We start from the raw sequence: 13,831 nt of genomic DNA, 5'->3' as shown, positions 1-13,831 counted from the left end.
CGAGGAGCGGAGGGGACATGCGGGAAGGCAGCGACGGCGGAGGGGGGGACGGCGCTTTCATGGAGGAGGAAGCGGAGGAGGAGATGGAGGACTGCTTGGAGATCTTGTAGGAGGCTTTGTTGAGGGCTCGGAGGGCGGCGGTGGAGGAGGCCGCGGAAGGCGGCGGGTGGCTGGGGTTGTTGTCCATGACCGGAGGACGGCGGCGGCGGCAGGGGCGGAGACCGGGGGAGAGTGAGGTGGGGAGGAGTGGGAGATGGGGATTTGGGGGGCAGTGGGAAAGGGAGACGAGTGGGCGATGGCCGATGGGATCTTCTCTGTCTGCCTGCCTTCTGCCCAAGCCAAAGCAAAAGAGAGGCTGCCTGCCTCCGCGAGCAGACTGGCTGTGGCCTGTGCCTGGCTGATGATGAGCGAGCTGATTGGTGACTGGCTGCCCAGCAGTCCAGCGTTTCCACCCAACGCTTTGCTTCCTTTTATCTATTTTTTCTATTTTTGGATAAAACTAAAACTTCGATTACTCTCTTTCTTTCGGTGATATATAATATATGCAATGCTCATCTACAAAAACAAAATGCAGTGACCAAAGGCGCGTGAATGGCTCGGCGAGGAGATTTTTTAGGATTTGAACTGACCAGCAGAATCACATGATTTCTCGCTCGCTCTGCTCATTTAATTTGCCACGTAAGCGTTGTCGTTTTCTCGTTAATGAGCAAACTTTTCTGGTTACCCGAAAAGTCAAAGCAGTGGCGAAGAAAATCACTCGCACGTGCAACCCCTCTGCGCGCGGTCACGTCTAGATCATTAATCAACGCTCATGTCATTCCGGCATGGAGTCATTCTCGCTTGTCATCTAAACCATGCATTTGCTGAGTTAGGGTTTCTTCTTGAACATGGCATTGCGACACAAAAATCTCGAGGCACGATTCTGAGAATTCGTTTGTGTGCTAGCGTTTCCTCTGGAACATGCCATTGCGGCACAAAACCTTGAAAGCAAAATTTGGTGAATTCATTTGTGTGCTCTAGATTTAGACTCCAACATTTGCAATCTCCGGGAGAAAGTGAAGCTCAATATAAGTGTTGAGGTGACATTAGTGATAGGTCTAACTTTTCTTCTGACTTTTGCCTCGCACGATGTTGCTTTTCAATCTCAATCTACCACTCAATTCTTTTATTACCTTCTATGAGGAGGAGATCGAGCTAGCACCCATATTTTTGAGTATCTAAATTGACCAACAAAATCAATCCTTTCGCGCATTTGCGACTTAGGATCATTAGTTGTCACTCACGTCATTCCCGCATGTAGTACTCAATGCTCGCTTGCATGACATGGCCAATAGTCATTGAGGAACTAACCCATGCATTGATCAAATATGGTTTTCTTCTGATCATTGCATAGCGGCACAATACTTTCATAGAAAAAATATCAAAGAATTTGTTCGTGCACTCTAGATTTAGATGCCAAGATTTGAAATCTCACATAACAAGCTAAGCTCATTAGATGGTGCTAGTTCTAGAGCTAACGATTCTTCTTCCTCCTTTCTCACTCACGATGTTGCTTTTTTAATCTCAATTTGCTGCCAAATTATTTTGTAGATTCCAATGAAGAAAAGATGAGGTTGCTGACCATGGTGACATGTCACATACAACAGCATGGGGTTGACATGATCGTGGCATGTGGTTGTGAATGATCAAAGGTGTCAACTATAATGGAGTGAATAGATGACTATTATTTTTAAAATTTTCTTAGTTGATTTTTGAGAATGCAAATAAACAAGTTCCCTAGAAATACAACTAATAGACACACTCTATATGATAAGCAAATCTAGCAAGCTAAATTACTCTATGCACAAATAAAGTGTTATGATAGATATTAGCAACGTGGGCACAGAGACGATAATGTATCCCTAAGTTAACATCCTTTGAGGGACGATGGACTCCGTGGAGAGGTGTAGGCCAAACAAAGCATCTATCAACACAAAAGTCTCGCCTTCTTATTCCTTGATCCTTGGTAAAAAAAGTTCAAGCTCAACCACTAAGGGTAGGTCTTGAAGTGACCTCCAATATTCACAGACTATGGTGCTACCACAAATTAGAAGCTCAGCACCGACCGCCTAGGAGTCTCCGACCTCCAAGAGTAACGAGGTCAAGGGGGGCTCTTTTAGTCAAAGAGAGGGGGAGGAAAAAAATCAACAAATGAAGGCTTGGTAGAGCGGGGAATAGCAATGGGTTGGGTCCCAAAGTTAGCTCAAAGGGCTAACTCAACTTCGTGGGGAGAAGGGTATATTTAAGGTGTAGGATCAAAAGAATGTCTAGAGGGGGGGATTAGACTACTTGACCAAATAATCTAACATTTTCCCAATTTTAGTTGTGGGCAGATGTAAGTGCATCTAGTGCCACCCCTAGTTGGTTTTGGAGTATTGACGACAAACCTGGTTGAGGGACTAATGTGTTTGTGAGAATTGCAGGATAACACAGGTAGTAGTCCCTCATTGATTCGGTTTACCTACCGGAGATGACCCCTAAAAATGTATGAAGACATTGAAGACAGTTGTGGTATGTGAAGATATTCACATTGAAGACTATGACAAGAGAAGACATCGAGTGAAGACTATGGAGCACGAAGACATAGTTGTTTCGTTGTTTCCTTTTCTTCTATGTTGAGTCGTAGGAACCACCGTACTGTTAAGTGGGGTCCTAGTGAACAAAGTCAGAGTGACTGAAGTGATGCTCAACCAAATCCTATGTCTTCGAGCGAAGACAATGAGAGCAAATCTTATCCAGAGCTGGATGAGTCAGCTTTACTTGTAGCCCAAGTCAAGCTGTCGCGTGTGTTTGAAATCTGACCGTTGGAACACGTGTCAGTTCCTTAGTGACCCAGGGTCATTTCGGACAAATCAGGTGTGCACGGCTTTTGTCGTTTGAGAGCAACCCACCTCCAAAGCTTTTGAGAGAGAGAAATCTTGCGAGGACAAAGCCCAAACACCCAGAGCCAAAGAGTGTTAGGCATCTCTGAAGTCTTTCTGTCCGCGTGACCTGAAGACTTGTTACACTTGAGGATTGTGAATCCTCCAGCCAGTTAGGCGTCGCGTTCTGAGCATCCAAGAGTCATTGTGGATCGCCGGTGAACGAAGTCTGTGAAGGTTTGGAAGTCTACCTTGAAGACTTACCAGAGTGATTGGGCGAGGACTGGGTGTCCTTAGCTCAAGGGGAATAAGGTGAAGACATGGTCTTCTGAGTTAAATCTCAGCCTCCCTAACCAGACGTACAGTTGCCACAGCAACTGGAACTGGTCCAACAAATCCTTGTCTTCGCCAAGCGACTGGTTCTATCGTCTCCCTCTCTTTACTTACAATTTGTCTTCGTGAAGTCATTGCCTATTTGCACTACCTGTTTGACTTCACTGTGTGACTACTTTCGTTGTTTGGCTTCATACTATCTTCCATCCTGATCTTTACTACCTAGCTACTATTAGTCTTCGTGCTTTCACTTCAATGAATACTTCACTATGGCTTGCTTAGTGTAGTCTGTTGGAAATATGCCCTAGAGGCAATAATAAATAGGTTATTATTATATTTCCTTGTTCATGATAATCGTTTATTATCCATGCTAGAATTGTATTGATAGGAAACTCAGATACATGTGTGGATACATAGACAACACAATGTCCCTAGTAAGCCTCTAGTTGACTAGCTCGTTGATCAATAGATGGTTACGGTTTCCTGACCATGGACATTGGATGTCGTTGATAACGGGATCACATCATTAGGAGAATGATGTGATGGACAAGACCCAATCCTAAGCCTAGCACAAGATCGTGTAGTTCGTTTGCTCAGAGCTTTTCTAATGTCAAGTATCATTTCCTTAGACCATGAGATTGTGCAACTCCCGGATACCGTAGGAATGCTTTGGGTGTACCAAACGTCACAACGTAACTGGGTGGCTATAAAGGTGCACTATAGGTATCTCCGAAAGTGTCTGTTGGGTTGGCACGAATCGAGACTGGGATTTGTCACTCCGTGTAAACGGAGAGGTATCTCTGGGCCCACTCGGTAGGACATCATCATAATGTGCACGATGTGACCAAGGAGTTGATCACGGGATGATGTGAGTTACGGAATGAGTAAAGAGACTTGCCGGTAACGAGATTGAACAAGGTATCGGGATACCGACGATCGAATATCGGGCAAGTAACATACCGATAGACAAAGGGAATTGCATACGGGATTGATTGAATCCCCGACATCGTGGTTCATCCGATGAGATCATCGTGGAACATGTGGGAACCAACATGGGTATCCAGATCCCGCTGTTGGTTATTGACCGGAGAACGTCTCGGTCATGTCTGCATGGTTCCCGAACCCGTAGGGTCTACACACTTAAGGTTCGATGACGCTAGGGTTATAGGGAAAGTATGTACGTGGTTACCGAATGTTGTTCGGAGTCCCGGATGAGATCCCGGACGTCACGAGGAGTTCCGGAATGGTCCGGAGGTAAAGATTTATATATGGGAAGTCCTGTTTTGGTCACCGGAAAAGTTTCGGGCGATATCGGTAATGTACCGGGACCACCGGGAGGGTCCCGGGGGTCCACCAAGTGGGGCCACCAGCCCCAGAGGGCTGCGTGGGCCAAGTGTGGGAGGGGACCAGCCCCAGGTGGGCTGGTGCGCCCCCCCCCCCACAAGAGGCCCAGGGCGCAGGAAAGGGGGGAAGGGGGAAACCCTAGGCTCAGATGGGCCTAAGGCCCATCTAGTGGGCGCCCCCCCTCTCCTCCCCTTGGCCGCCCCCCTAGATGGGATCTAGGGCTGGCCGCCACCCCTTGGGGTGGAACCCTAGAGGGGGCGCAGCCCTCCCTCTCCCCCTATATATAGTGGAGGCAAAGGGGCAGCCCAACACACGAAGTTCATCTTCCTCTTGGCGCAGCCCTATCCCTCTTCCTCCTCCTCTCCCGCGGTGCTTGGCGAAGCCCTGCGGGATTGCCACGCTCCTCCATCACCACCACGCCGTCGTGCTGCTGCTGGACGGATTCTTCCCCAACCTCTCCCTCTCTCCTTGCTGGATCAAGGCGTGGGAGACGTCACCGGGCTGCATGTGTGTTGAACGCGGAGGCACCGTTCTTCGGTGCTTAGATCGGAATCAACCGCGATCTGAATCACTACGAGTACGACTCCCTCATCCGCGTTCTTGCAACGCTTCCGCATCGCGATCTACAAGGGTATGTAGATGCACTCCCCTTCCCCTCGTTGCTAGATTACTCCATAGATTGATCTTGGTGATGCGTAGAAAATTTTGAATTTCTGCTACGTTCCCCAACAGTGGCATCATGAGCTAGGTCTATGCGTAGTTTCTATGCACGAGTAGAACAAAAAGTAGTTGTGGGCGTAGATGTTGCCAATTCTTCTTGCCGCTACTAGTCTTATCTTGTTTCGGCGGCATTGTGGGATGAAGCGGCCCGGACCGACCTTACACGTACGCTTACGTGAGACAGGTTCCACCGACTGACATGCACTAGTTGCATAAGGTGGCTAGCGGGTGTCTGTCTCTCCCACTTTAGTCGGAACGGATTCGATGAAAAGGGTCCTTATGAAGGGTAAGTAGAAATTGGCATATCACGTTGTGGTTTTACGTAGGTTAGAAACGTTCTTGCTAGAAACCTATACAAGCCACGTAAAAACTTGCAACAACAATTAGAGGACGTCTAACTTGTTTTTGCAGCATGTGCTATGTGATGTGATATGGCCAGAAGATATGATGAATGATATATGTGATGTATGAGATTGATCATATTCTTGTAATAGGGATCACGACTTGCATGTCGATGAGTATGACAACCGGCAGGAGCCATAGGAGTTGTCTTTATTTTTTGCATGACCTGCGTGTCATTGAATAACGCCATGTAAATTACTTCACTTTATTGCTAAGCGCGTTAGCCATAGAAGTAGAAGTAATCGTTGGCGTGACAACTTCATAAAGACACAATGATGGAGATCATGGTGTCATGCCGGTGACGAAGATGATCATGGTGCCCCGAAGATGGAGATCAAAGGAGCAAAATGATATTGGCCATATCATGTCACTATTTGATTGCATGTGATGTTTATCATGTTTTGCATCTTATTTGCTTAGAACGACGGTAGTAAGTAAGATGATCCCTCACTAAAATTTCAAGAGACGTGTTCCCCCTAACTGTGCACCGTTGCGAAGGTTCGTTGTTTCGAAGCACCACGTGATGATCGGGTGTGATAGATTCTAAGTTCGAATACAACGGGTGTTGACGAGCCTAGCATGTACAGACATGGCATCGGAACACATGCGAAACACTTAGGTTGACTTGACGAGCCTAGCATGTACAGACATGGCCTCGGAACACAAGAGACCGAAAGGTCGAGCATGAGTCGTATAGAAGATACGATCAACATGGAGATGTTCACCGATGATGACTAGTCCGTCTCACGCGATGATCGGACACGGCCTAGTTTGACTCGGATCATGTATCACTTAGATGACTAGAGGGATGTCTATCTGAGTGGGAGTTCATTCAATAATCAGATGAACTTCATTATCATGAACATAGTCAAAAGGTCTTTACAAATTATGTCATACGCTTTAGTTCTACTGTTTAAGATATGTTCCTAGAGAAAATTTAGTTGAAAGTTGGTAGTAGCAATTATGCGGACTGGGTCCGTAAACTGAGGATTGTCCTCATTGCTGCACAGAAGGCTTATGTCCTTAATGCACCGCTCGGTGTGCTGAATCTCAGCATCGTATGTAGATGTTGCGAAACATCTGACATACACGTTTTGATAACTACATGATAGTTCAGTGCGTAATGCTAACGGTTTAGAATTGTGGCACCAAAGACGGTTTTGAAACGTCGCAGAACATATGAGATGTTCCGAAGACTGAAATTGGGATTTCAGACTAGTGCCCACGTCAAGAGGTATGAGACCTCTGACAAGTTTCTTAAGCCTGCATAATAAGGGAGAAAAGCTCAATCGTTGAGCATGTGCTCAGATTGTCTAAGCACTACAATCGCTTCAATCGAGTGGGAGTTAATCTCCCAGATGAGATAGTGATGGTTCTCCATAGTCACTGCCACCAAGCTAGTAGAGCTTCGTGATGAACTATAACATATCAGGGATAGTTATGATGATCCTTGAGCTATTCGCGATGTTTGACACCGCGAAAGTAGAAATAAAGAAGGAGCATCAATTGTTGATGGTTAGTAAAACCACTAGTTTCTAGAAGGGCAAGGGCAAAAGGGATACTTCATGAAACAGCAAATCGTTTGCTGCTCTAGTGAAGAATCCCAAGGTTGAACCCAAACCCGAGACTAAGTGCTTCTGTAATGAGGGGAACGGTCACTGAAGCAGTACTACCCTAGATACTTGGTAGATGAGAAGGCGGGCAAGGTCGACAGAAGTATATTGGATATACGTTATATGAATGTGTACTTTACTAGTATTCCTAGCAGCACTAGGGTATTAGATACCGGTTCGGTTGCTAAGTGTTAGTAACTCGAAATAAAAGCTGCGGAATAAACGGATACTAGCTAAGGGTGAGATGACGATATGTGTTGGAAGTGTTTCCAAGGTTGATGTGATCAAGCATCGCATGCTCCCTCTACCATCGAGATTTGGTGTTTGCGTTGAGCATGATTGGATTATGTTTATCGCAATACGGTTATTCATTTAAGGAGAATAATGGTTACTCTGTTTATTTGAATAATACCTTCAATGGTCTTGCACCTAAAATGAATCTCGATCGTAGTGATACACATGTTCGTGCCAAAAGATATAAAATAGTAATGATAGTTCCACATACTTGTGGCACTGCCATTTGAGTCATATTGGTATAGAACGCATGAAGAAGCTCCATGTAGATGGATCTTTGGACTCACTCATTTTTGAAAAGATTGAGACATGCGAACCATGTCTGTTGGTATATATGCATGAAGAAACTCCATGCAGATGGATCGTTTGGACTCACTTGATTTTGAATCACTTGAGACATGCAAATCATACCACATGGGCAAGATGACTGAAAGTCCTCGTTTTCAGTAAGATGGAACAAGAGAGCAACTTATTGGAAGTAATACATTTTGATGTATGCAGTCCAATGAGTGCTGAGGCATGCAGTGGATATCGTTATGTTCTTACTTCACAGATGATTTGAGTAGATGCTGAGTGTATTTACTTGATGAAACACAAGTCTGAATTATTGAAAGGTTCAGGTAATTTCAGAGTGAAGTTGAAGATCGTCGTGACAAGAGGATAAAATGTCTGTGATATGATCATAGAGATGAGTATCTGAGTTACGAGTTTGGCACACAGTTAAGACATTGTGGAAGGTGTTTCGCAATTAATACCGCCTGGAACACCATAGTGTGATGGTGTGTCCGAACATCATAACTGCACCCTATTGGATATGGTGCATACCATGATGTTTCTTATCGAATTACCACTATCGTTTATGGGTTAGGCATTAGAGATAACCGCATTCACTTTAAAAGGGGCACCACGCAATTCCGTTGAGACGACACCGTTTAGAGAAACCTAAGTTGTCGTTTCTTAAAAGTTTGGGGCTGCTTATGTGAAAAAGTTTCAGGCTGATAAGCTCGAACCCAAAGCGGATAAATGCATCTTCATAGAATACCCAAAACAGTTGGGTATACCTCCTATTTCAGATCTGGAAGCAAAAGTAATTGCTTCTAGAAACGAGTCCTTTCTCGAGGAAAGGTTTCTCTCGAAAGAATTGAGTGGGAGGATGGTGGAGACTTGATAAGGTTATTGAACCGTCACTTCAACTAGTGTGTAGCAGGGCACAGGAAGTTGTTCCTGTGGCACCTACACCAATTGAAGTGGAAGCTTATGATAGTGATCATGAAACTTCGGATCAAGTCACTACCAAACCTCGTAGGACGACGAGGATGCGTGCTACTTCAGAGTGGTACGTGATCCTGTCTGAGATATCATGTTGTTAGACAATACTGAACCTACGAGCTATGGAGAAGCGATGGTGGGCCCATATTCCGACAAATGGTTAGAAGCCATGAAATCCGAGATAAATGGATCTTTAAGAAGAAGACGGACATGGACGGTAATGTTACCGTCTATGAAGCTCGACTTGTGGCAAAGAGTATTTCCACAAGTTCAAGGAGTTGACTACGATGAGATTTTCTCATCCGTAGCGATGCTTAAGTCCGTCGGAATCATGTCAGCATTAGCTGCATTTATGAAATCTGGCAGATGGATGTCAAAACAAGTTTCCTTACCAGTTTTCGTAAGGAAAGATTGTATGTGATACAATCAGAAAGGTTTTGTCGATCCTAAGGATGCTAAAAGGTATGCTAGCTCCAGTGATCCTTCTAAGGACTGGAGTAAGCACCTCGGAGTTGGAATGTACGCTTTGATGAGATGATCAAAGATTTTGGGTTTATACAAAGTTTATGAGAAACTTGTATTTCCAATAAAGTGAGTGGGAGCGCTACAAAATTTCTGATAAGTATATGTGAATGACATATTGTTGATCCGAAATGATGTAAAATTTCTGGAAAGCATAAAGGGTTGTTTGAAAGGAGTTTTTCAAAGGAAGACCTGGATAAAAGTTGCTTACATGTTGGGCATCAAGATCTATAGAGATAGATCAAGACGCCTGATGATACTTTCATAGAACGCACACCTTGACATGATTTTGAAAGAGTCCAAATAGATCAGCAAAGAAGGAGTTCTTGGCTGTGTTACAAGGTGTGAGTATTGAGTAAGACTCAAGACCTAACCACAGCAGAAGAGAGAGAAAGGACAAAGGTCGTCCCATATGCTTTGGACGTAGGCTCTACAGTATGCTATGCTGTGTACCACACATGAAGTGTGACTTGCCATGAGTTGGTCAAGGGGTACAATAGTGATCCGGGAATGGATCACATGACAGCGGTCGAACTTATCCTTAGTATCTAGTGGACTAAGGAATTTTCTCGATTATGGAGGTGCAAAGGAGTTCGTCGTAAAGGGTTACGTCGATGCGAACTTTGACACTAATCCGGATGACTCTGAGTAGTAAACCGGATTCGTATAGTAGAGCAATTATTTGAAATGGCTCCAAGTAGCGTGTGGTAGCATCCACAAGATGACATAGAAATTCGTAAAGCACACACGGATCTGAAAGGTTCAGACCCGTTGACTAATAACCTCTCTCACAAGCATAACATGATCAAACCAGAACTCATTGAGTGTTAATCACATAGTGATGTGAACTAGATTGTTGACTCTAGTAAACTCTTTGGATGTTGGTCACATGGTGATGTGACCTATGAGTGTTAATCACATGGTGATGTGGACTAGATTATTGACTCTAGTGCAAGTGGGAGACTGTTGGAAATATGCCCTAGAGGCAATAATAAATAGGTTATTATTATATTTCCTTGTTCATGATAATCGTTTATTATCCATGCTAGAATTGTATTGATAGGAAACTCAGATACATGTGTGGATACATAGACAACACAATGTCCCTAGTAAGCCTCTAGTTGACTAGCTCGTTGATCAATAGATGGTTAAGGTTTCCTGACCATGGACATTGGATGTCGTTGATAACGGGATCACATCATTAGGAGAATGATGTGATGGACAAGACCCAATCCTAAGCCTAGCACAAGATCGTGTAGTTCGTTTGCTCAGAGCTTTTCTAATGTCAAGTATCATTTCCTTAGACCATGAGATTGTGCAACTCCCGGATACCGTAGGAATGCTTTGGGTGTACCAAACATCACAACGTAACTGGGTGGCTATAAAGGTGCACTACAGGTATCTCCGAAAGTGTCTGTTGGGTTGGCACGAATCGAGACTGGGATTTGTCACTCCGTGTAAACGGAGAGGTATCTCTGGGCCCACTCGGTAGGACATCATCATAATGTGCACGATGTGACCAAGGAGTTGATCACGGGATGATGTGAGTTACGGAATGAGTAAAGAGACTTGCCGGTAACGAGATTGAACAAGGTATCGGGATACCGACGATCGAATCTCGGGCAAGTAACATACCGATAGACAAAGGGAATTGCATACGGGATTGATTGAATCCCCGACATCGTGGTTCATCCGATGAGATCATCATGGAACATGTGGGAACCAACATGGGTATCCAGATCCCACTATTGGTTATTGACCGGAGAACGTCTCGGTCATGTCTGCATGGTTCCCGAACCCGTAGGGTCTACACACTTAAGGTTCGATGACGCTAGGGTTATAGGGAAAGTATGTATGTGGTTACCGAATGTTGTTCGGAGTCCCGAATGAGATCCCGGACGTCACGAGGAGTTCCGGAATGGTCCGGAGGTAAAGATTTATATATGGGAAGTCCTGTTTTGGTCACCGGAAAAGTTTCGGGCGATATCGGTAATGTACCGGGACCACCGGGAGGGTCCCGGGGGTCCACCAAGTGGGGCCACCAGCCCCAGAGGGCTGCGTGGGCCAAGTGTGGGAGGGGACCAGCCCCAGGTGGGCTGGTGCGCCCCCCCACAAGAGGCCCAGGGCGCAGGAAAGGGGGGAAGGGGGAAACCCTAGGCTCAGATGGGCCTAAGGCCCATCTAGTGGGCGCCCCCCCTCTCCTCCCCTTGGCCGCCCCCCTAGATGGGATCTAGGGCTGGCCGCCACCCCTTGGGGTGGAACCCTAGAGGGGGCGCAGCCCTCCCTCTCCCCTATATATAGTGGAGGCAAAGGGGCAGCCCAACACACGAAGTTCATCTTCCTCTTGGCGCAGCCCTATCCCTCTTCCTCCTCCTCTCCCGCGGTGCTTGGCGAAGCCCTGCGGGATTGCCACGCTCCTCCGTCACCACCACGCCGTCGTGCTTTTGCTGGATGGAGTCTTCCCCAACCTCTCCCTCTCTCCTTGCTGGATCAAGGTGTGGGAGACGTCACCGGGCTGCACGTGTGTTGAACGCGGAGGCACCGTTCTTCGGTGCTTAGATCGGAATCAACCGCGATCTGAATCGCTACGAGTACGACTCCCTCATCCGCGTTCTTGCAACGCTTCCGCATCGCGATCTACAAGGGTATGTAGATGCACTCCCCTTCCCCTCGTTGCTAGATTACTCCATAGATTGATCTTGGTGATGCGTAGAAAATTTTGAATTTCTGCTACGTTCCCCAACATAGTCTACCTTCCGCTGCATTTCAATAGGTTCATTTCTATTGTTTGTCTTTGAAACTTTCATGTTTTGAAGACTTCCATAAAAATCGTCTATTCACCCCCCTCTAGTCGATAACTAGCACTTTCAATTGGTATCAGAGCAAGGTACTCCCTTGTTCTGTGTGATTCAGTTTAACCACCTGGAGTTTTAGCTATGTCGACTGCAGGGATAATAAAAGTCTCCGCTGCTTGCCCCGTCTTCGATGGAACTGAATATCCCTACTGGAAGAATAAGATGTGCATGCATCTTGAAGCCATTGATGTCGACCTCTGGTATGTCGTCAAGAATGGTGTTCCCAAGACTGGTGAAGGTGTCACCCCTACTGATGTCAAGAAGTTCATTCAACTGGATTCTACTGCCAAGAACATCATCTGTGGTCATATGACCAAAGGACAGTATGGCCGTGTGAGTGCTCTGGAAACGTCGAAGCTAGTCTGGGACTGGCTCTCCAAGGTCAACGAAGGCGTCTCAACCCAGAGAGATCAAAGGATCGGTGTTCTTCGCAACCTCTTCAACCGCTTCAAGAGAAACGACAATGAGAATGTCCAGCTCACGTTTGATCGCCTCACTGACATCACAAATGAGCTTCGTGCTCTCGGCGCCACTGAGATCACCAAGCATGAAATCGTGAAGACACTGCTGAGATCACTTGACAGCTCGTTCGACACCCTTGCCCTGATGATACAAGAACGCCCTGACTTCAAGACACTCGATCCGTCTGACATACTTGAGAGGCTCAACACACATGAGTTCCAGCTATCTGAGAAAAGAGATATCTATGGTCCCAACTATGGCCGAACTCGTGCTTTGAAGGCAAAAGCTGTTTCCTCATCTGAAGAAGAATCTGACTGCAGTTCTGGTGATCCTGAAGACATTGGAAAGGAGCTTGCTATGCTTGTGAAGAAGTTCCAGAAGTTCACTAAGAAGAAGGGCTTCAGAAAGTCTTCACGATCCAGCTCAAGAAATGATGAAGCTTCCACTCATGACTATAAGAAGAGAACATGTCACAAGTGCAAGAAAGCTGGACACTACATCTCTGAGTGTCCACAGTGGGACAATGAGAACAACAAGAAGAAGAAGAGCAAGGAATATGATTCTGATGACAAGAAGAAGAAGAAATCCTCAAAGTCTTCTTCCAAGTCTTTATCTCATAAGAAGAGCTCATCTGGCAAGGCTCGTGCTTTTGTTGGAAAGGAGATGGATTCAGAGGAGGAGTCTGCTTCTGAGGAGGCGGAGGTGGAGTCTGAGGAGGAGTCCGATCCTGGCGTTGCAAGTCTGGCTCTAGCTACAGCCTACGTTGCCAAGTCCATCTTCAACACTGAAGACAATGGCGCCGTCACCAACGCTGATGCTAATGACAAGGACGACTCTGCTCCCACCTACTGCTTCATGGCACGTGGTGCCAAGGTAAAATCACGCGATGCTTACTTTCAAACATCAAGTGAAGATGACTCTGATTGTGAATCCAAACCCAACTACAAAACACTTGCTAAAATTGCAACTGAACAACAAAAAGCTATGGAGCATACTCAAAAACTGCTAGACAAAAGCGATGACCTGTTGGACGCGGAAATGACCCGTTCTCAGTCCTTAATTGAAGACATAAAAAATCTTCATATTAAGTACCAGGAACTTGAAAGTCGTCATGAAA

At 45.8% G+C, this 13,831-nt stretch overlaps 1 protein-coding gene across 1 annotated transcript; it reads right to left on the bottom strand.

The window, feature by feature from the left end:
* Window positions 1-397, bottom strand: LOC123100381 (VQ motif-containing protein 9; the record flags this gene model as incomplete). Its single annotated transcript, XM_044522316.1, is given in 1 exon segment — window positions 1-397. A coding segment is annotated over 1 exon segment (187 nt), but the record flags the coding sequence as incomplete, so codon positions are not given.
* Between the last annotated feature and the right edge of the window lie 13,434 nt (window positions 398-13,831).

This window comes from Triticum aestivum, chromosome 4D, assembly GCF_018294505.1.
Source record: "Triticum aestivum cultivar Chinese Spring chromosome 4D, IWGSC CS RefSeq v2.1, whole genome shotgun sequence".
NCBI classification, from domain to species: Eukaryota; Viridiplantae; Streptophyta; class Magnoliopsida; order Poales; family Poaceae; genus Triticum; species Triticum aestivum.
The sequence above is the reverse complement of the archived record's forward strand: the minus strand, read 5'-3'. Positions and strand labels throughout refer to the sequence as shown.